Source organism: Manis javanica, chromosome 10 (assembly GCF_040802235.1).
Source record: "Manis javanica isolate MJ-LG chromosome 10, MJ_LKY, whole genome shotgun sequence".
Taxonomy (NCBI): domain Eukaryota; kingdom Metazoa; phylum Chordata; class Mammalia; order Pholidota; family Manidae; genus Manis; species Manis javanica.
Genome location: NC_133165.1, coordinates 24,732,257 through 24,754,471, shown reverse-complemented (window position 1 = coordinate 24,754,471; position 22,215 = coordinate 24,732,257). Strand labels below are relative to the sequence as shown.

General features: G+C 50.4%; 1 protein-coding gene across 1 annotated transcript; it reads right to left on the bottom strand.

Moving 5' to 3' along the window:
- Positions 1–1,307: 1,307 nt before the first annotated feature.
- LOC108384743 (uncharacterized) lies at positions 1,308–21,886 on the bottom strand. The gene is made up of 6 exons (XM_073214259.1): positions 21,508–21,886; positions 21,312–21,412; positions 13,586–14,464; positions 12,308–12,456; positions 11,456–11,561; positions 1,308–10,152 (listed from the first exon to the last, which is right to left on the bottom strand). Exons 1-3 carry the CDS (start codon positions 21,884–21,886, stop codon positions 13,718–13,720), a joined length of 1,227 nt encoding a protein of 408 aa, XP_073070360.1. The 3' UTR covers positions 1,308–10,152; positions 11,456–11,561; positions 12,308–12,456; positions 13,586–13,717.
- Positions 21,887–22,215: the final 329 nt, after the last annotated feature.

Here is a 22,215-nt window from a genome sequence, read left to right as displayed (position 1 = left end):
AAAACTCTTAGAAGATAACATAGGCAAACATCTCCTGAATATAAGCATGAGCAACTTCTTCCTGAACGCATCTCCTCGAGAAAGGGAAACAAAAGCACAAATGAACTCATGGGACTACATCAAACTAAAAAGCTTCTGTACGGCAAAGGACACCATCAACAGAACAAAAAGGCATCCTACAGTATGGGAGAATATATTTGTAAATGACATACCTGACAAGGGGTTAACATCCAAAATACATAAAGAACTTACAGGCCTCAACACCCAAAAAGCCAATAACCTGATTAACAAATGGGCAGAGGATATGAAGAGACAGTTCTCCAAAGAAGAAATTCAGATGGCCAACAGACATATGAAAAGATGCTCCACATCACTAATCATCAGGGAAATGCAAATTAAAACCACAATGAGATATCACCTAACACCAGTAAGGATGGCCAGCATCAAAAACTCTAAGAACAACAAATGCTGGTGAGGATGCGGACAAAGGGGAACCCTCCTGCACTGCTGGTGGGAATGTAAACTACTTCAACCATCGTGGAAAGCAATATGGAGGTTCCTCAAAAACTAAAAATAGAAATACCATTTGACCCAGGAATCCCACTCCTTGGAATTGACTCAAAGAATACAACTTCTCAGATTCAAAAAGACATATGCACCCCTTTGTTTATCACAGCACTTTTTACAGTAGGCAAGATATGGAAGCAACCTAAGTGTCCATCAGTAGATGAATGGATAAAGAAGAGGTGGTACATATACACAATGGAATACTATTCAGCCATAAGAAAGAAACAAATCCTACCATTTGCAACAACATGGATGAACCTGGAGGTCATTATGCTCAGTGAAATAAGCCAGGTGGAGAAAGACAAATGCCAAATGATTTTCCTCATTTGTGGAGTATAACAACGAAGCAAAACTGAAGGAACAAAATGGCAGCAGACTCAGAGACTCCAAGAATGAACTAGTGGTTACCAAAGGGGAGGGGTGTGGGAGGGTGGGTGGGGAGGGAGGGAGAAGGGGACTGAGGGGTATTATGTTTAGTACACATGGTGTGGGGGATCACGGGGAGAACAGTGTAGCACAGAGAAGGCATATAGTGGATCTGTGGCATCTTGCTGCCCTGATGGACAGTGACTGCATTGGGGTATGAGTGGGGACTTGATAATATGGGTAAATGTAGTAACCACATTATTTTTCCATGTGAAACCTTCATAAGAGTGTATATGAACAATACCTTAGTAAAAAAATAAAAAAAAAATAGGAGTACTAAGAAATGACAAAAAAGGAGTGGAAAATAGGCTAGACATTGGAGAAATTGCAAAATGGTGTTAAAAACAGAAGTCAGGCCAGTTTTTCCTGATAGCTTTATCAGTAAGTCAAGGAACAGATGCTTTGTATGTTACAGACATTCCTCCCAAGTAGAGGACAAGATGGAAAGTTCCCTGTTGTTTCAGGAGTTTTGGGAATCAGCCCCAGGCAGGGAGGGCCACATCACCCAGAAGCAGAGATGACTTCATTTCATTGAAGAATCATCTGATTGTTCAGCAGGTGCTCAAAGTTCAGCACTTATTCCTGTTTAGAAGTCTTAGTAAACCACGAATAGTAGGAAATTGCCTTTCTCTGACATGGGGCACATGCAGAAAACATGCATCTGCCATTTGTTAGAAACACTTCTGCCCAAATGAGAAGAGCTTCTCAAACAGACCTTGCCAGGGTCCTGGTCCCAGCCCCAGGGTGCAGGGCCTGTAACCAGACCACCGAGCTGTTGATGGGCCCCGTCCTCGTTGCCTGCCCAGCTTCTGCCCCAGGCATGGCTGAGCCTGGGCTCTCCTGTCTGCAGGCCCACCATGTAGCACCCGTCTCCTGGTGCACTTTCCATCTTGTCCCTAGGTGGCACCTCTCCCCCACCTATGTCTGCAGAGCTGACTGTCCTGTAGCTCACCACTTGGATGACAGAAGAGCTCAAACCCAGCACGTCCGAGACAGAATCTCCCCCAATAGCCCTAGTCAGATATTTGCCAGGGCCAAAATTTGTGGAGTTAACCTTAACATAAATTTTATTAACACAATTTTCAAAATATGTCCACAATGCAGCGTTCTCACCATCTCTCCTGCTGATCAGTCACCGTGTTGCCTGGAGGATTGCAACAGCCTCTTAACTAGTCTCTTGGTTTCCACCCTTGTGCCACCCTCCCCATCCTGACATTTCTCTACTCAGTGTCAAGGGATCCTATGAACACAAACAGAACAGGTCGGTTTCTGCTCAAAGCCGCCATGACTCTCCATCCAAGTGCTGACCCTGGCCTGCATGGCATCATGGCTGCCCCACCCACCTCTCTCTCCAAAAGCCCAGGGCCTTTGCACATGCCATCTCAAACACTGCTGTTCCCCCAAGACTTAGACCTCCTGTGCCGCATCAGCGACGCCTTCCACAGGCACCCTTGCTCACCACCCCTTACCTTGCTTTCTTTCTTGCTCTGTATCACATGATGTTTACATTGCATTCACATGCTGCACATTTTTCATGTCACTTTATTTTCATCCACCTAGGGAGGAACCTGATAGGAGACTGTGTGCCTGGCTCCTGCTCAGAGCCGGGCAGGGCTGGAGACCCTAGCTTCCCCCTCACCCACTGTGCAGAAGGAAACAGCCCAGTACCAGGAGGGAAGCCCACTTAGCCCACTTACAGGGCCTGCTTTCCAAGGCCTCAGTGCAGCTTTCAAGGCCTGGGCCTGGGGGAGAAGGCGCCAGGGCTGGGACCCACCAAGACAGGTCCCACCTGCAGGCCCCTGGGAAGGTAGAGTGGATTGCTTAGGCCCCAGGGGCACAGCCGATCCCCACCCCTGCAGGTCCCAGGCAGCCCAGTGGTCACTCATCAGACCAGATGCTGTCCAAGATGTGAGCCCAGAAGAACAGGGAGAGCTGGAGGTGGAACCAGCCACGGGCCACCAGCATGGCCACGAATTGGCCATGGCTTTGCATCGGTGAACAAAATGAGTCACCCTTACAAAGAAGATGTCACTGTAGCGGTCACACTTTTTTACAAGGAAACTGAGGCCACACCACTTCCCGCAGCTGCATGAGTCAGGGCTGGGCTCTGAACCCCAGGAGAAGGTGGGTTTGAGGAGGGATGTGGGCACACTGGAAGGTGATGTGGGGAGTCCCACAGGCCTGGCTAACTGTGGTTCCAGCCCTCACAGGTGAAGTGATGGTGGGTCTGTGGATAAACCTCTTTGGGCCTCAGTTTCCCCCCTGTGAAAGACATTTACACCACAGTCTGTTACAGCTAAATTGTCTGCCCGCTGTCGTGTGTAACTCCTGGCTCAGTCCTCCTGTGTGTGTGGCCTTCCCCTCCACACCAGTGGAATGCCCCTTTTGTGCTAAGTGGGCTGTTGGTGGGCAGGGTCCCGGATCTAATGAGCCAGGCCTGCAGTGATCACGTGGGGATGCTGCCTCGGCCTCTCCCGAATCACCCAGGGCCATGGCCCCCAGTGCGCGGGGAGGCTCTGGGGGGTGCACACACAGCAATTAAAGATGTTATCAAGTAAATTGCTTCCCTTCTTCAACAGCTGAGGGACATTACTCTGATTACCCCTGATGCTTGTTTACTTGAACTTAGAAATCCAAAATTGATAAGACTTGCAAAATATTTTTATCTCCAAGTTGCCAGTGACATCATTCTGTCTTTTCCTGGGTATAGGGGAGTTATTTTAGAAGGAAGCAGTTTGTAAAAATTAAAAGGCATTCACCAAACATTTTATGCACGAATATAATCTACAGGTTTGTTGGCCAGCGATGAAAATGTAAAAATATTAGCCTAATAATATTTGACATTTGGAGGCAAGTGCAAGAATCAAGTGAGAGAATAAACTACAGAACAGTGAAACTTCTTACACTGAGCCCTCTGAGACTGAAGCAAAGCCCTCATGCTGATATTCTGCACAGTGTGGGGACGTCGGGTTACCCTGTGGGGGGGTGCATTGACACCCTGAAGCTTCAGCTCCCCTCAGACCCAAAAGCCCTGTTGCCACAGCGATAGTGTCAGGTGACAGCCTGTGCTGGGAACCCCATTTCCTCCTCTGCCAACCCAGGAAACTCCACACCTCCTGCTATTGTGCAAGCCCCACAGTGAGCCCAGAACAGGTTCCTCCCTCCCCACACTCCAGGCTCTGCCTGCGGCACGTGCTCAGGGGCCCCCAAAAGCCCTTGCCAGGGAGGATGCCTGCCCTCCGGGGGACCCCTGACTTAGGGTCATGTTCAACTCTTAAAACCTGCTATTCTCAATGTTACCATAGAAACAGATACAGGACAGGGCTGAGCTCTCTCCTCCCTGACAAGGGAGATCAGGAAGGCAGCCCACCATTCCCTAGTCACCTCTGCTGCTCAGCCCACTGCAAAGGGCATAGCACATGAGCACAGTGCTGCCTCTTGTCACCCACAGGGACAAGGTCCTGTGCCCCATGACTGTCAGCACATTCTAGATGCATTAGTGCTGCTAATGGGTAGGAGCTGCTGAAGAGGGCATTGGATACTGAGCACGTAATAGGTTGGGGCATAAAATTACTCACACAGATAAATCCTGGAAACAGCTGCCTAGAATATTCTTTATATTGGAAAGGATGCTTTGAGGTCATTACTCAGGATTTTATAGGCCATTTCTTGGCTGAGGCCCAGATGGCATATGGCTTTACAGAAAGGCAACATTGAATTCTATGAGTGACAGGTGGCTTTTATCACATCTCTGCATTGTCATTTGTGGGAACAGGACTGGCAGTCCCCTGCAGACGTGGGCACCTGAGTGGCGCACGTGGGCAGAGCCTGTACATCTGGCCTTGAGTGGGATTCCCTGTATAGTGGCCACAGAGAATCTGGGCTGCTTAGGGCCACCAGAAGTCCAGGAAGAAGCCTGGGCCAGGACCGATCCAGGGCCCCATCAGTGCCTTCTGAGCAGGTCACGTTGCGTGAGGCGAGGAGCAGGGATGGGATGAGTCAAGGCCCAGCCCAGAAGCCCCAGTCCGACCTCAGCTGCTGTGGTAATGCTGGGTCCTGGCCTGAGAGGAGCAGGGGGCATGATTGGGGGTAGGGGGTGGGGGTACTTGGTGCCCAGGGCACCCTCAGGCCTGGCTCCTTCCCTAAGGAGCCACAGACAGTGCTGTGGTGAAAGGAGGCTGTCCGGGTGAGAAGGAGTCTGTCTGGGCCAGGAAGAGCCCGTCAGCACTGTGGCCAGCTCTGATTTCTCCAGTGCCCCACGGGTCCCATGTCACACTGAGGCCCCAGCCCTGAGCCTCCCAGACCAGCGTCCCCACCCCATGGCCAGGTGATGTCTCTCACTCTGAGCAGAGTGTGCTCCAGGCCGCTGGGACCCCTGGTCCCCACTGTTGCCATGTCTTTACTGCCTCAGTGGAGCCAGGGAGGACCACCCCAAACACATACACAGGCTGCGGGGACACAGAGTTCTTGCTAGCCCCAGACCTCAGGGGGCCCCAGGCTGACTTTGAGTTCCCCTGGAAGATGCATCTCCTTCCGTGGTCTATTCCTGAGTCCCCGCCCTCACTTCTCTCTTCTTAGCCAGGTGAGAACCCCTCAGGTGAGAACACGGGTGTGAAGATTTGGATATTTTCAGAGGTCTCAGCAATCTGGACTATAAATATGTCATAATGAGAACTGGAGAAGCAGGAGTCAAAGGATGGAAATATACTGGGTGCCCACAGTGACGCCAAAGCAAAGGGTAACTTTCTAGAACATTCCACATTGGTGATTCTAGGTCCTCCTGCTCCAGGGCTGGGTTCCCTTCCCTGCCCACATTCCTTTGTGTTCCAGGATGGCCTGTGTCACCCGTGGTGGGGCATGGCCTGCCCAAACAGCTGCCCCGGGTCTCCAGAGTTGTCCTAGCTGCGGGCTCAGGGTCCACACAGAGCCAACACCGCAGGGCACAGAAGCCAGGGGTGCTCTGGGTGTGCTCATTCCCAAATTCCCAGGCAGGTCCTCTGGGACCTGTAGCTTTCAAACCCAGGCACCCAAGGGGCGTTTGGACTCTAATGTTGCCCCTGACCATGGAGGCCCCAGAGGGGGCCATGCAGGACAGCAGACCAGGGCCCAGGGCCCAGCCCATCAGCGAACCCAATGCAGGGGCATTCTGGTGTTGCTGAACCAAGAACAAAGTTGAGTGTTGGGGTCATGGCTGATTTAAAACACCAGAGGTAGGGAGGTCTGAACAGCCAACGTTTACTTCTCAGTTGGGAGGCTGGGCGTCCGAGATATGGCAAATCTGGTGTCTGGTTGGAGCCTGGGACCTGGTCACTAGAAGGTTATCTACTCACCGTGTCCTCACATGGCCCAAGGGACAAAAGAGCTCTCTGGGCTCTCACGTAAGGGCACCGATCCACTCACGGAGGCTCCACCCTCCCGACTCAGGCACTTCCCAATGGCCCCCCATCAGGCTTCAGTATCTGCTGTGGGGCACACAAGCCCTCAGTTTGTTGCAGAAGTGGTGCAAGAAATGTTCTGGGGTCAAATCTCATCCCAGGGTCCAAATCCACCATAAATTAGAAGGGACTGGCCCTGCCTGATTGGCCGCATCCTGATCACCCACTATGTAAACAGCATGAGGGATGGAAGCACTCAGACCAAGGACAGCAGGACAGGGTAACAAGGAGGCTGAGAGTCGGGGGGGGGAACCCAAAAGGCTCTCCTGGAGGAGTCTCCTGCAGAATGAGAGCACCGTGGGCCACACCCCGACCCTGCCGCCCTGCACCCCTGCCTGTGCCTCACCCCGGAACAGGACCGCCGCCCACCCCGCACCATCTGCAAGCCTCTGGCCATTCCTGCCACGGCGAGGAGACCACCCTGGAACCTCCCAGGGACCACCAAGGCCAAGGAGTAAGGGTCACCAGCCAAGGATGAGGCCCCTTGGGCCCAGGGTGCTGCGTGCATGAGAAGCATTGGTTTTCCAGGTCAAACCCTGCTCCCTCTGGATCTCATATCAAGAGCTGTGCCTGCTCCTCAGAAACCCAGGGCCCAGGCTGGAGGGGGGCACTCACATGCAGGCATTGGAACCGGGGCCTTCCCAGTGCTCCTGACTCAGGACTCCGTGGAGCCTCGGCAGAGTGAAGAGGGACAGTGTGCTTAGGGGAGCCCCTCGGGCCACTTGGGTTTGCCCCTGACCTGGGGATCTGTCCTACTTCTCTCTCTGCCCCTTCCCTCCCTGGGGTGAGCTGCGGGTGGCATTCCCTGTGTGGTCTGGGGCTGGGCCCTCTCAGCACCACAGCCAGGATCTCCCTCGTCCACACAGAAGGCCAGTCCACACAGACAGGCCTGCTCTCTGGAGGACACTGATCTGGGACACAGGTTTTAAAGCACCATATTTCTGAAAGCCTAAGAACCCTGCAGGTCTGACCACTAGAAACAGAAAAACCATAAAGGGTGGATTTGCTGAACTACTGGTGCAAGAGCTTCAGGAAAGCAGCCTAGCAGGATGCCAGAGCAGACCCACTCCTCCCTGGGGACCCTCTGGCCCTCTTCCTGTGAGCTCCTACACATGCTTCAAGACCTTTCTAGTGTCCCTGCTCCTGGGACCCCTCCTTGCAGGGACTGATTCTCCCTGCTCCTCTGGCTCCTGCCTCCCCACTCTCTCTGACTGTTCGGGTGCCCACCATCTTCATTTCGGTGCGGTTTGGCCTGGCCTCTTCACAACGGAGCTGAGACCAGCAGTGCTGGAGGGGGGCCCAAGCCTGGGAAAGATGCCAGCAGAGGGACTGTGGGGGCCAGGGCCATGGAGGCCTGGGGCTCGGGGACCTGGGAGTTAGTGTTGCTGAGCACATGCTGTGTGTTGGTGCCAGGAGCTCCCTACCGGGTTTCATCACCATGACACCCACAGGTGGGCACCATCCCCAGCAAGAGGGGTGGAAGCAGAGACCCCACAAGGTGGATCCAGGCTGTGAGGAGGGTGAGTGGCAGCCCCTTCTTCACTGGCTGACCTTTGTGTAGGGGAAGAGCATTGGTTCCCCCATCCTCAGAATCTTCACAGTTACAATGAGGAGCAATGTGAGGGTTTCATCCCAACAAATATGCCCATTTCTAAAATCTGGTCATAATAATGCTGCTGGGATTCACACTCAGGCGTGTGCCCATGTACCCACTGCCCCTCTGCCAGGGCTCTACTCACATCCCTCTGCTGCCACCTGTGTACCAGCCCTGTACTGGCCTGGGGCTGCAGGTTCCGCTGTGGATGGATGGAGGGAACATGGCACAGGTGCGTGGCATGTGGGACGGCCAACCTTAGCATTTCTCTGAGGCTACCTGGAATCCTGGGCAGTAAGAGGACCCCAGACCCCACAGCCCAGCTCTGTGGCACAAAGGTTCAGTATCCCCTTCTGGGCACAGGAGGAAATGACAAGCTAAGCAGGCCTGGAGAGCAGGTGTGTGAAGTGTGGCATGCCCAAAGGTGCTCAGAACAGGGTTCCTGCCCACGGGAGGCATGGCCATGTTAGAGGAGCCTGCACGGGATGGCTGAGCTGTGCCCTGGAAGTGGAGAGGTTCTGAAAGTGAGGAAATCAGTGAAGGCAGCATAGCAGGGGTGTCTAGTAGCCATGGGGCCTCAGGCGGGGCCTCCCTGTCCCGAGGAAGAGAGGCAGGAGCTAACGTGGTGACAGTGTCAGGCCCTGGACACTCCCGGGAGCACCCAGCCCAAGCTGCTGGAGGCCACTCAGGCCCACCCTCCCCTGGACCACGTCTGCCTGTGAGCCCTCAGGGAGCGGCCCTCCCAGAGAGCCCAGTGGAGACAGAGCACTGGGCACTGCCCATGAGGCTGGCTGGGCCCAGGCGCGTGTGGTCGCGTATGCTCGCGATGTGCTGTTCTGGCGTGGTGGTTGTGGAGTCAGACAGCAGGTTGGCTGGGCACAAAGCACAAAGCAGAGCAGTTTTCACTGAGGTCACGTCATAGACTCTCAGCCCCGCATGGACCGCGGGCTTTTGTCTTCCCCTAAACCCACCTGGCACCACCTCCCTGTCCATCTTGAGTGGCTGATGCTGGTTTCAAAGCAAGACCCCTGGGCCCTCTCACCTCCCCTTATCCCTCGAGCCCACTGTTGGAACTGACAGCCAGGTCACCCACCCTCAGGCTCTGGGGGTACATGCCACACCCTACCTGGGAGGCTGCTGAGCCCGTGGCTGTGCATCATTTCCTGGAATATGGAGAAATTCACTGGCACAAGGTGTGTTTCCCTGGGCTTCTGTTGAAGTCAGAAGTTCTCTGAAAGCTGGCCAGTCAAATTGTGCAGTGAGGGCAGGCTTCCTGGGAGCAGCTGCGTTGCTGAGTTGCTGTGTGACTTTGGGCTAGCCCATTAATCTTCTGTGTTACTATTTTTATGTTATTTTGAATGACATGAAAGATTATGCAAACTTTAGGCATCACTGTTGTATGAGATTGTCTCATTGCTTCCATCTTCCTGGTGGACCAGAGGAAACCCTGAGAATCCCCAGTAGGCAGTTCAGCTCCTGTTCATCTAGTATAAGAGCTACTCTATCACAGCAGCAGGATGAGCCAGCCAAGGACGGGCTCCCCAGGACTTACCAGCCAGCTGTCAACTGCATGGCCCCAGGGAATTAGGGCAGAGTGTTACTGAGTGCCTGGGAAGATATACATGCATACCTGCACATGCCTTTCCACACCTGGGCATGTGCCTGTGTGTACACACATGTGTGCATGTATGTCCATATGTATGTCCATGCACTGGTTTGTGTACTCACATATATGTACAGCTCCACACCCACTCTTTGCACCAGCAGGAACTACACTGAGAACTGTGAATGGACACAAATGCAAGGCAGGTGTGACAGCAGGCTGACATCCATGCCCATGTCCCAGCGGACACAGCAGATGGGCAGAAGCAACTGTTTAGGTAGCTCTTGGTACGGACCCAAAACCTGCCTTGGAAGTCAACTATAAAGGACAAAAGGTTAAACTGCCCCCTTTCCAAACACACTGGGGCACTCACACCAGCCAGGCACCCCCACGGACTGGGGACATACCTCCTGCTCCCCAGCTGCGCATGCATTCCCTGTAACTTCCAGGAGAGTCTTAGTCTGTTTCCTCCTTAGTCTCTCCGGAGTTAGCGCTCTGAAGACAGAAGGCACCACTGTGAGCTCATCCTGGAATTTAAATATTGAAGCTGAAATCAGTGCAGACCACGAACCCAAGGCCAGGGGAGGCAGTGTTACCCTCACTTCTGGGCATCTTGGAGGTGGGTGCCAGCCTCTCTGATGACCTCCTCAACTCTCTGAGGGTCCTGGGGGCTTGGGATTCCTCTTGATCAGAAGAGCGACAGCACAGAGCAGGGAGTGGCAATGCATGTGCGGGGAGTAAAAAGAGACACCAACACCTGAATCCTCCTGGATCCAGGAGAAGCCACCTGGGGCAGATGCTAAGGGCTTTCCAGGTATGGACTTCTGCATCTTCAAGAGACACTGTACACACAGTAGCCAGAGGATGGGGGCCTGCCACCCCATGTGCCCTGCCCTGGCAGCTCCTCTGATACCGTCTCCCTCCTGGGCCCCTTTGCAGGGGGCCAGGCACAACTGCAGAAGCAGGGGCATCACGCCAGCACACCCAGGTCTGCCAGACCACACTGGCTTCCGGCAAGGCCCCAGAGCAGTGGGGACAGACTCCCCATGGCATTCCAGGCAAAGAATACACAGAAAAGAGCAGGTGAAGCTGTTAGGCTTCGAGAAACTTCCAGCTTTCCAAAAAAAAAATGCAGAAACTTTCTCTCTGGGCTAAGGATAAATTAGCTAAGGACAGACACAGTGCAATGATCATTTATCATCAGGAGCCAGAGAGGATGCTGGGATCCTGTCCTGCCCTCATGTCTCAAGGTCAGAAGTGGCTGCTTTCCCTCATTATTTCTATTTTTAACAACTGTGTTCAGGCCTCTTGCAAAAATAGCAGGAGGTGAGAACATTTCAAGTGCTACATGCCCTCCTTTGTCAGAAAACTGCAGGATGCAGGGAGAACCAGCCAGGACTTGGGCAATGTGGCATTGAGTCCTCCACCAGCAAAGCTACAGTGGCCCCTGGCGATGCTCTGATACACCTGCTCACTGCATCAGTGGGTAAACTAAGGCCAGCCAGGGCAGCCACATGCCAAGTTCACACATGGAGAGAAGCCCCAGAACAGTGGGTACTGGTCCTTCTGAAATGCAGGCTCATAAGGGAGACCTGGCTGCAGAGAGCCTGATGGCAGGGGGAAGGAACAGGACTGTCCCCAAGGGGTGCCCCAGCTCCTTAAGGTGCCTTCGGAGCATACTCGGAGAGCTCAGAACCTAGACATGATCCCTTCACAAGGAAGCTAGGACGAGCCCTTTGGGGGAGAGCTGAGGGACGAGGGACATACCTGGGAGTCTCTTCTGTGCATATGTGTGTGTGTACATATGAACTCATGCATGGATGTACATACCATGTCCCCAGGCCCGGAGGAACAGGTCTTCTCTGGAAGGGTCTGGAGGCCCCAGTCAGCCCCTGGCTCCTCCCCACACGTGGGTGTCAGCCCCCATCTGGAGCAGCTGCATGGAGATGAGTAACAGAGAGCACAGAACTGCAGGGCTCTGCTCACCTGGCTCAGAATCACCTGAGCCAGTCCAAGTCACTGGGGTACAGCTCTGGAAAGGGCTGACTCCACCAAGCGCCTCTTCTCTTTCCCCAACTAGGTCTAAAAGCTATTGTGTGGCTCCAGGCAGAGCCAAGTTGCTGGATCCTTGGAAAGCAGATGGGAGGGGCGCAGCAGCAGGATGGCCAGTGCCCCTACTGGGGGCAAACCTGCCCACAGTCCCCAGAACCCACCAGCTCCTGGCCGCCCTTGGCAGCACTGTGGCCCCCCGGGAGTAATCCTCTGGGGCTCATGGTGGCCTTGCATCTGGTTCCCTGACCGTGAGCTCACTAAGCAGCCATCCTGGAAGGTCTTTGAGGTGCCTGACCTCCCCTGAGTCTGGGACACAGAGAACTAGGAAGTCATGGTCCATGAGGAACGGGGATGTGCATCAGGCCCCAGATGGTAGATTCTCAGTGGGCTGTGTGGTGAGAGGCCTGGGGCAGGGAGGCTAGTGGCTGGTGCCAGCACTCTGAGAGTCGCTGTCTGTCACACAGCCTGACAAAGGAGCTGCAGTGTCCCCAGAGCAGTGGAGGGCCGGAGAGAGACGTGGAATGCCCCAGAAGAGCCACTGTCCTGTCACCCGCCTATTAGAAGTCGAACTCCAGGGCTGGCCACGCACAGGGGAGGGGACCCCATCCAACACAAAGCCCTGTGATTCACCTGTTCTAAGCCTGTCACCTGGCTCCGTCCAGCTCTGTCCTTGGGAAACCCACCCAGGTGCCACAGGTGTCGTAGCAGATCTGCACGGTCTCTTTGGGAATCAAGACCCACAAAGCTATTCATCCCCATGGACCCCATGAGGAAATCAACTGTAGAAACAAAGGAAAGCTTAGTAAACAACACAAAAGGCAGGCTCGCGTTCCTGGAGACCCTGGTGGCTTTACCTGTGAGTGCTCACACCTGGGGAGAAGAACCTTGTCTGCACCTGCGGGATGGAAGGTGAACGATGGCTCCCAAGGGTGCTGGGATATGATGCAGTTTATACAATAGTCGTTTTCAGAGACCTAGATCTTGAGAAAATAGTGCCGAGTAGATGTAAAAATAATTTGATATGCGCACTAGGGCAGAGACCACGTAAAACTTCACATTAGTAATGGAAATGGTAGTAGATGCGAGCGAATGGGAACAAGAATTTGTACAGTAAAAGAATTATGGGTGTGTTTTCTTCTCAAATTTCTCTTTTACAAAAAGTCAGGATTTGCTAAAATATAAAACATGAAAGGAGTTCAGGTCAGGGGATACCTGCTGAGCTGGAACAAGCTCGGAGACTGGGGACCGCAGAGGGAAACCCGACACAGGTGAGGCAGGCAGGCCGGTCTGAGTACGGGAGCGGAGGTGGGGAGGAGCCAGCCCCGAGGATCCTCCTATCAGGGCTTACCATAATTAAAGGAAGAAAGATCAATGTTGTTGACATTCTCCCAAAATGATAATGGCGAAAGTAATTATTGAGATTTTTTTAAGCTAATGGAAAACAGTGTGTGCATGTAAATATAAATATTTTTGCCTTTCAATCACTTGTGATTAGAAGAGCCAACGCTTTGAGCTACTGTCTGGTGCATCTTGCCCTTCTTGGCCGGGGGCTGGATGGCAAGAAACACATAATCCACTGGCTCATTTTAGGGCTCACTAAACAAGCACAGCAGACGCCCATTACTGCTTTTTGGCATTAGGGAGATTTTGAGATGTATGTACGGTTAACGATGGAATCAGCGCAGGTCAGAGCAGACGTTAATTGAATTTATACCACATGGGAGGTAGAAGGGCCTGTCCCCCTCTGCCTGGTAATGTGTGGTGCTGTTTAGAGCAAGGCTGGAACCGCACAAGGAAATCGCAGCCCCTGGAAGGAGGCATCTCAGTGCCTGATGCACGGGGGTCACCAATTCCCGGAGGGTCCTGGAGGGGAGGGGTGGCCAGGGTAGAAGGAGGGGATAGACACACCTGGAGGCCTGCGCCGCGGTGCCGCGCGCTCATTTGCCGCGAGGGCCGTCAGTCGGGGGCGGGCAGCCATTGGGCGCAGACCGCGTAAGTCCGGCGGCTGCGTAGTAGCTGCAGGCGCCGCCGCCGCCTTATTCAACAGTCAGTAGCACCTAAAGTGCCGCGGGGAGAGCCAACCTCCGCAGCACTCTCCGTGCTTTGGTCCGTCGTCCCGTCCGCGAGCGGGCCAGCGGAGACCAGATGTTGATGGACCCGCGAAGTTCTGGGCCCATGCTGTGCTTTGCTGCGCCTTCCTCCCGTCGCACATGCGCTGGCGGCACTGACCTCGCCCCTAGCCTGATCGCCTCCTCGCGGTCGCTGGGCTCCTAACGTCCCACTCGCGCTGGTGGAGGGGCGGCGATCGATCTCCGGACTTGGAGCCGCTGCCCCGGCTTGACTTAAGAGATCTCGGCCGAGAAGCGGCTCCCGCTGCCGCAGATCTACGGTGGAGGGTCCAGAGCGGGTCCTACTTGAAGGGTGAAGGCGACAGCGACGGCTCTCCGAGTTGGAAGGTACGTGGCCTCGGGGCACTGCCGGACCCGGACGGGGCGCGGGGACCCCTTGCCTCCGCCTGAGGGCGCGGTGGAGCCGGACGAGGGGGCGGCCGTGCAAGTGGCTCGGCGGGCAGCGCGTGGCCCGTGGGGCCGGGAAGCGGCCGACGCGGGTGGTGGGCTCGCTTGGCCTGGCCGGGGGTTGGGAGTCGGCGCGCTCCGCCGGAGGGGCCGCTCGGGAAGGGAGGGAGCGGAGCAGGTGCGCCCAGGACGGACATCCGTGCGCCGGCGAAGTCCGGGATCGGGTGGTGAGGGCGGCTGCTCTCCGCCCCGCGGCGCGCGTCCACCGGGCCTAGGGCCGCGCCGCCGACCTGCTACCGCCGCCCGGGACGGGGCCGCAGGCGGAGGGGACGGGCCGGGCCGCGCAGGTGTGGAGGCCGCTGGGCGTTTTGCCGTGTGTGAATTTTTTCGGCGGGGCCCTCGAGGTCGAGGGCCGGGCGAGCTGAAGTTCAAGTGTGACCCGCGGCGGGGCGGCGGGGGAGAGGCCGCCCGGAGGCAGCGCCTTTAAAATTAAATTTTTTTCATGAGGTACCTCGTATTTTTTATTTGGGAATGAAGTTTCTTTACTTTGGTCTGGGAACTGACAGTGCATTTTCTTGTATTTAGAAATTCATCTTTCTGTCATTTCGGTGTGTAATCTGCAGCTGAGTAATTTATAACTAGCCACAGAGATTCTGAGACAGGGACCGTGGGTGTAGTCAGAGCAGGGTAAGGGCGTCTGGAAAAAGACCCCTACCAAAACTCCATATTAAACAATTAAGCAAAGTCAGAGTCACATTAATTCTCTAAAATAAAATATCAAACTAGGAGTATAAGCATTCTTCAGTGAAGATTAGTTAAAACTATAAAGCCAGGAGTAACCTGGCCTGAAATGTTTGAACATCTGCTAGATAAGAAAATACCTCACAATAGCCCATGTCTTCATTGTGTCAATTAAATGAGGCTATTGTAAAATTTACTTTAGCCTGCCTAAAGGCCCAGCTTATCTTTAACTTTACCCAGATGCTGCTTTTCCTCCTCCAGCCCCTAATTAAGTAATATATAACCTGGACAACTAATATGGCAAGTAAGCCCAGTCACAAACAACATAGTAAAAGGCAGGAAGGATCCCATCTTAAAGATAAGATTGTATTTTAACACCCAGGAAGCTAACAGGTAAGACTCTTTTTTTTATTAAGGTATTATTGACCTACACTCCTATGAAGGTTTCACATGAAAAAACAATGTGGTTACTACATTCACCTGTATTATTGACCGCCCCCCCCATACCCCATTGCAGTCACTGTCCATCAGTGTAGTAAGATGCCACAGATTCACTATTTGCCAAGAAGTAAGATTCTTAACTTATTCTTTAGCAAACAGACAATAACTTAGCCCACCTTGGGGGTGGGCAGGCCACCTTGTTTGATATGCTCCCCAACCAAGACTCTGGTATCCCAGGGAGAAATCAGAGCACTAAATTTCTTGTGTTGTTAATTTTAAATATTCAGGGACCACTTAACAAGTCCACACTGTTAAGCCTTTATCTGGTTCCCCCAAATCCTCAACTGCCTATAAAACCCCCATAGACAGCACAGAACTACGGGCTCTCTTGTCCCCTCCTGGTGCAAGCCAGGAGCTCTGTCCTCTCACTAAAAGCCTCTCCCTGGCTCTCTTACCATGGGTATTTGCTAAGTTCATTCTTCGACTCCACAAACAAGAACCCCAGCATCATTTTTGGGGGCTCTTCCGGGATAACTTTGGAGGTGAGTATCAGCATCCAAGCCCACCTTTTCTTTCACTGTCCTTATAGAAGGAAGCCGTCTATGGCACACAACATCGGGTGCTCGTCAGCCACTTAAATGGGACTAGCCTGGCCTCCAATCTCAAAGTCTCGAGTGACAGGTTCCCCTGTGTCTCCCTCAGTGGATCCCCCATCTCCCTTGGGAGCTGGGAAAGTCACCTGAGTGGAGACCAGGATTCCCTTTCAGAGGCATCTCCTTGGATGCAAGGGACTGAGAAGCCATGGGCAACTGCGAGAGTCTAGGCTGAGGCTGCACTTCAGCGGCTTCTCAAAAGGCCTGTGTGTCTGGAATCAGACCCGGACAGCCCGACTGGGTATCCATGAGGAGTGTCTCTCTCTCTTTCTGTCTCTCTCACTTTCAGCCTGCTTTTTCAGGCTGCCCTGGCCTCCAAGTGAGGCAGGGTGCGCCTCTAACTCTGTTCTAACTTCATCAATTTCATGGAACCCCATGCGCACCACTGCAAGGTAGGAGATCTACGCTTTACTCTTATTCCTGACTAAATGCTGTACTTTTTTTTTTTGGTATCATTAATGTACAATTACATGAACAACATTATGGTTACTATACTCCCCCCATTATCAAGTCCCCCCACATACCCCATTAAAGTCACTGTCCATCAGCATAGTACGATGCTATAGAATCTCTACTTGTCTTCTCTGTGTTATACTGTGTTCCCCGTGGCCCCCTCTCCCACATTATGTGTGCTAATCGTAATGCCCCCTTTTCCCCCTTATCCGTCTCTTCCCACCCATCCTCCCCAGTCCCTTTCCCTTTGGTAACTGTTAGTCCATTCTTGGGTTCTGTGATTCTGCTGTGGTTTTGTTCCTTTAGTTTTTTCTTTGTTCTTATGCTCCACAGATGAGTGAAATCATTTGATACTTGTCTTTCTCTGCCTGGCTTATTTCACTGAGCATAATACCCTGTAGCTCCATCCATGTTGTTGCAAATGGTAGAATTTGTTTTCTTCTATGGCTGAATAATATTCCATTGTGTATATATGTACCACATCTTCTTTATCCATTCATCTACTGATGGACACTTAGGTTGCTCCCATTTAGTGCTGCGATAAACATAGAGGTGCATATGTCTCTTTCAAACTGGGCTGCTGCATTCTTAGGGTAAATTCCTAGGAGTGGGATTCCTGGGTCAAATGGTATTTCTATTTTGAGCTTTTTGAGGAACCTCCATACTGCTTTCCACAACGGTTGAACTAATCTACATTCCCACCAGCAGTGTAGAAGGTCATTCCCCTTTCCCTACATTCTCTCCAACATTTGTAGTTGTTTGTCTTTTGGATGGTGGCCATCCTAACTGGTGTGAGGTGATATCTCATTGTGGTTTTAATTTGCATTTCTCTGATGATTAGCGATGTGAAGCATCTTTTCATGTGCCTGTTGGCCATCTGAATTTCTTCTTAGAGAAGTGTCTGTTCACATCCTCTGCCCGTTTTTTAATTGGATTATTTGCTTTTTGTTTGTTGAGCTGCGTGAGCTCTTCATATATTTTGGATGTCAACATCTTATCAGATCTGTCATTTATGAATATATTCTCCCATACTGTAGGATGTCTTTTTGTTCTACTGATGGTGTCCTTTGCTGTACAGAAGCTTTTTAGTTTGATATAGTCCCACTTGTTCATTTTTGCTTTTGTTTCCCTTGCCCAGGGAGATATGTTCATGAAGAAGTTGCTCATGTTTATGTTCAAAAGAGTTTTTCCTATGTTTTCTTCTAAGAGTTTTATGGTTTCATGACTTACATTCTGGTCTTTGATCCATTTTGAGTTTACTTTTGTGTATGGGGTTAAACAATAATCCAGTTTCATTCTCTTACATGTAGCTGTCCAGTGTTGCCAACACCAGCTGTTGAAGAGGCTGTCATTTCCCCATTGTATATCCATGGCTCCTTTATCATATATTAATTGACCATATATGCTTGGGTTAATGTCTGGACTCTATTCTGTTCCACTGGTCTATGGGTCTGTTCTTGTGCCAGTACCAAATTGTCTTGATTACCGTAGCTTTGTAGTAGAGCTTGAAGTTGGGAAGCGAGATCCCCCCTGCTTTATTCTTCCTTCTCAGGACTGCTTTGGCTATTTGGGTTCTTTTGTGTTTCCATATGAATTTTACAACTATTTGTTCCAGTTCATTGAAGAATGCTGTCAGTATATTGATAGGGATTGCATTGAATCTGTAGATTGCTTCACGCAGGATGGCCTTTTTGACAATATTAATTCTTCCTAAGAGCATGGGATGGACTTCCATTTATTAGTGTCTTTTTTAATTTCTCTTAAAAGTGTCTTGTAGTTTTCAGGGTATAGGTCTTTCACTTCCTTGGTTGGGTTTATTCCTAGGTATTTTATTCTTTTTGATGCAGTTGTGAATGGAATTGTTTGCCTGATTTCTCTTTCTGCTAGTTCATTGTTAGTGTATAGGAAAGCAACAGATTTCTGTGTATTAATTTTGTATCCTGCAACTTTGCTGAATTCAGATATTAGTTCTAGAAGTTTTGGAGTGGATTCTTTAGGGTTTTTTATGTACAATATCATGTCATCTGCAAACAGGGGCAGTTTGACTTCTTCCTTACCCATCTGGATGCCTTTTATTTCTTTGTGTTGTCTAATTGCTGTGGTTAGGACCTCCAGTACTATGTTGAATAAAAGCGAGAAGAGTAGGCATCCTTGTTTTGTTCCCAATCTTAGGGGAAAAGTTTTCAGCTTCTTGCTCTTACGTATAATGTTGGCTGTGGGTCTGTCATATATGGCCTTCATTATGTTGAGGTACTTGCCCTCTGTACCCATTTTGTTGAGAGTTTTTATCATGAATGGATGTTGAATTTTGTCGAATGCTTTTTCAGCATCTATGGAGATGATCATGTGGTTTTGTCCTTGTTTTTGTTGATTTGGTGGATGATGTTGATGGATTTTTGAAATGTTGTACCATCCTTGCATCCCTGAGATGAATCCCACTTGATCATGGTGTATGATCCTCTTGCTGTATTTTTCAATTTGGTTTGCTAATATTTTGTTGAGTATTTTTGCATCTATGTTCATCAGGGATATAGGTGTGTAATTTTCTTTTTTGGTGAGGTCTTTGCCTGATTTTGGTATTAGATTGATGCTGTCTTCGAAGAATGAGTTTGGGAGTATTCCCTTTTCTACTTTTTGGAAAACTTTAAGGAGACTGGGTATAGGTCTTCACTAAATGTTTGATAAAATTCAGCAGTGAGACCCTCTAGTCCAGGGACTTGTTCTTAGGTAGTTTTTTGTTTACCAATTCAATTTTGTTGCTGCTAATTGGTCTATTCAGATTTTCTGTTTCTTCCTGGGTCAGCCTTGGAAAGTTATATTTTTCTAGAAAGTTGTCTATTTCTTCTAGGTTATCAGTTTGTTAGCATACAGTTTTTCATAGTATTCTCTAATAATTGTTTATATTTCTGTGGTGTCTGTCATGATCTTTCCTTTCTCATTTCTGATTCTGTTTATGTGTGTTGACTCTCTTTATTTCTTGATAAGTCTGGCTAGGGATTTATCTAGTTTATTTTCTCAAGGAACCAGCTTCTGCCTTCATTGATTCTTTCTACTGTTTTATTCCTGTTGATTTTATTTATGTCTGCTCTAATCTGTTATTATGTCCCTCCTTCAACTGACTTTGGGCTTCATTTGTTCTTCTTTTTCTAGTTATGTTGTTTGTGAGTTTTGACTGTTCATATGGGATTATTCTTTACTGAGGTAGGCCTGTATTGCAATATACTTTCCTCTTAGCACGGCCTTGGCTGTGTCCCACAGATTTTTGCGGTGTTGAATTATTGTTGTCATTTGTCTCCATATATTGCTTGATCTCTGTTTTTATTTGATCATTGATCACTTCATTATTATTATTTTTTATTAAGGTATCATTTATATACACTGTTATGAAAGTTTCTGAAGAAACACAATGTGGTTATTATATTCACCCTTATTATCAAGTCCCCCCCATAACCTATTGCAGTCACTGTCCATCAGTGTAGTAAGATGCTAGAGTCTCTGTTTGTCTTCTCCGAGCTACACTGTCTTCCCCATGACCCCACACACACCATGTGCACCAGTCATGATACGCCACAATCCCCTTCTTCCTCCCTCCCCACCCTCCCTCCCCCACCCCTCCCCTTTGGTAACCACTATATGGGATTGTTGTTCTTTCATGAGGTAGGCCTGTATTGCAAAAGTATTCTTCCCTCTTAGCACGGCGTTTGCTGCGTCCCACAGATTTTTGCGGTGTTGAATCATTTTTGTCATTTGTCTCCATATATTGCTTGATGTCTGTCTTTATTTGGTCATTGATCCATTGATTATTTTGGAGCATGTTGTTAAGCCTCCATGTGTTTGTGGGTTTTTTCATTCTTTGTATAATTTATTTCTATTTTCATACCTTTGTGGTCTGAGAAGCTGGTTGGTACAATTTCAACCTTTTTGAATTTACTGAGGCAGTTTTTGTGGCCTAGTATATGATGTATTCTGGAAAATGTTCCATGTGCCCTTGAGAAGAATGTATATCCTGTTGCTTTTGGAGTGTTCTGTAGATGTCCTTTAGGTCCATGAGTTCTAATATGTTGTTCAGTGCCTATGTCTTGTTACTTATTTTGTCTGGTTGATCTGTCCTTCAGATTGAGTGGAGTGTTGAAGTCTCCTAGAATGAATGTATTGCATTCTTTTTCCCCTTTTAATTGAGTTAGTATTTGTTTCACATGTGTAGGTGCTCCTGTGTTGGGAGCATAGATATTTATAATGGTTATATCTTCTTGTTGGACTGAACCCTTTATCATTATGTAATCTTCTTCTTTGTCTCTTGTTACTTTCTGTGTTTTGAAGTCTATTTTGTCTGATACAAGTACTGCAACTCCTACTTTTTTCTCTCTATTAGTTGCATGAAATATCTTTATCCATCCCTTCACTTTTAGTCTGTGTATGTCTTTGGGTTTAAAGTGAGTCTCTTGTAGGCAGCATATAGATGGGTCTTGCTTTTTATCCATTCAGTGACCCTGTATCTTTTGATTGGTGCATTCAGTCCATTTACATTTAGGGTGATTATCGATAGGTATGTACTTATTGCCATTGCAGGCTTTAGATTCGTGGTTACCAAAGGTTCAAGGTTAACTTCCTTACTACCTAAGAGTCTAACTTAGTATGCTATTACAAATACAATCTAAAGTTTCTTTTCTTTTTCTCCTCCTTTTTCTTCCTCCTCCATTCTTTATGTATTAGGTATCGTATTCTGTACTCTTTATCTATCCCTTGATTGACTTTGGGATAGTTAATTTAATTTTGCATTTGCTTAGTAATGAGCTGAAGAATAAGGTTTAATGTGAATATATGACATACACACATCATCTGGGAAAGATAAGGGCCCATGTTGTTGAATGCATAGGAGGATATGAAGCCCCTATAAACGGTCATAGGCCTTGTCTGGGGCTGGAGGAGACCTGTAGGTGACAGCCGTGAGGGCAACTTCATGTTCATTGCATCAGAATTGAAGTTGGGGGTAGGGGCCAAGGCCAGTGTCTGTGCCACCACTCACAACATTGTGTTGGGCTGGGGGGGAGCAGAAGATGACAGCCCATGAGGGCAGCGTTGGAGTTGGGCAGGAGGTCAGCAGTTGTGCTGCCCACACCCTCGTGTGGGGCTGGAGGGGACCTGTAGGTGATGGCCGTTGAGGGCAGCATTGTGTCCATCGGGCTCATTGTCGTTGAAGGTAGGCTTGAGGCCGGCGGTTCTGTTGCCCACAGCCTGGTCTGGGGCCAGGAGAGACCTGTAGGTGATGGCTGCAAGGGTGGCATCATGCCCATCGTGTCAGGGTTGAAGTCGGGAGTAGGGCCGAGACCTGTGTCTGTGCTGCCACCCACGGCATTGTGTGGAGCCTGGAGGGACCGGAAGATGATGTCCCACGAGGGTGACATCGTGTCCATCGGTTCATTGTCGTCGTTGTCACAGGTAGGCTTGAGGCTGGTGTTGTGTCCATTGCATCAGGGTCAGAGTCGGGGGTAGGGCCGAGGCCAGTGTCTGTGCCTCTGCTAACGGCATTGTGTGGGATGGGGTGGAGACTGGAAGATGACAACCCGCGAGGGTGGCAGCGGAGGTGGGCAGGAGTCCGGTGGTTGTGCTGCCCATGGCCTTGTGTGGGACTGGTGGGATCAGGGGCCTGGAAGACAGGCTGTCCACGTTGGCATTGGTAGCAGGGACCTGTAAGGTGGTACTGGTCAAGGTCAGGGAGCCTGCAGCCTCCGGG

Coding starts and splice junctions, on each gene's coding strand:
- LOC108384743 (XM_073214259.1), bottom strand. CDS start 21,886: ATGTCACCCTCGTGGGACATCATCTTCCGGTCCCTCCAGGCTCCACAC. Junction 21,413..21,507: donor CCCCAGCCCAACACAATGTT/GTGAGTGGTGGC, acceptor TGTCACCTACAG/GTCTCCTCCAGCCCCAGACA. Junction 14,465..21,311: donor ATCTTTCCCAGATGATGTGT/GTATGTCATATA, acceptor GCGCGGCCCTAG/GCCCGGTGGACGCGCGCCGC.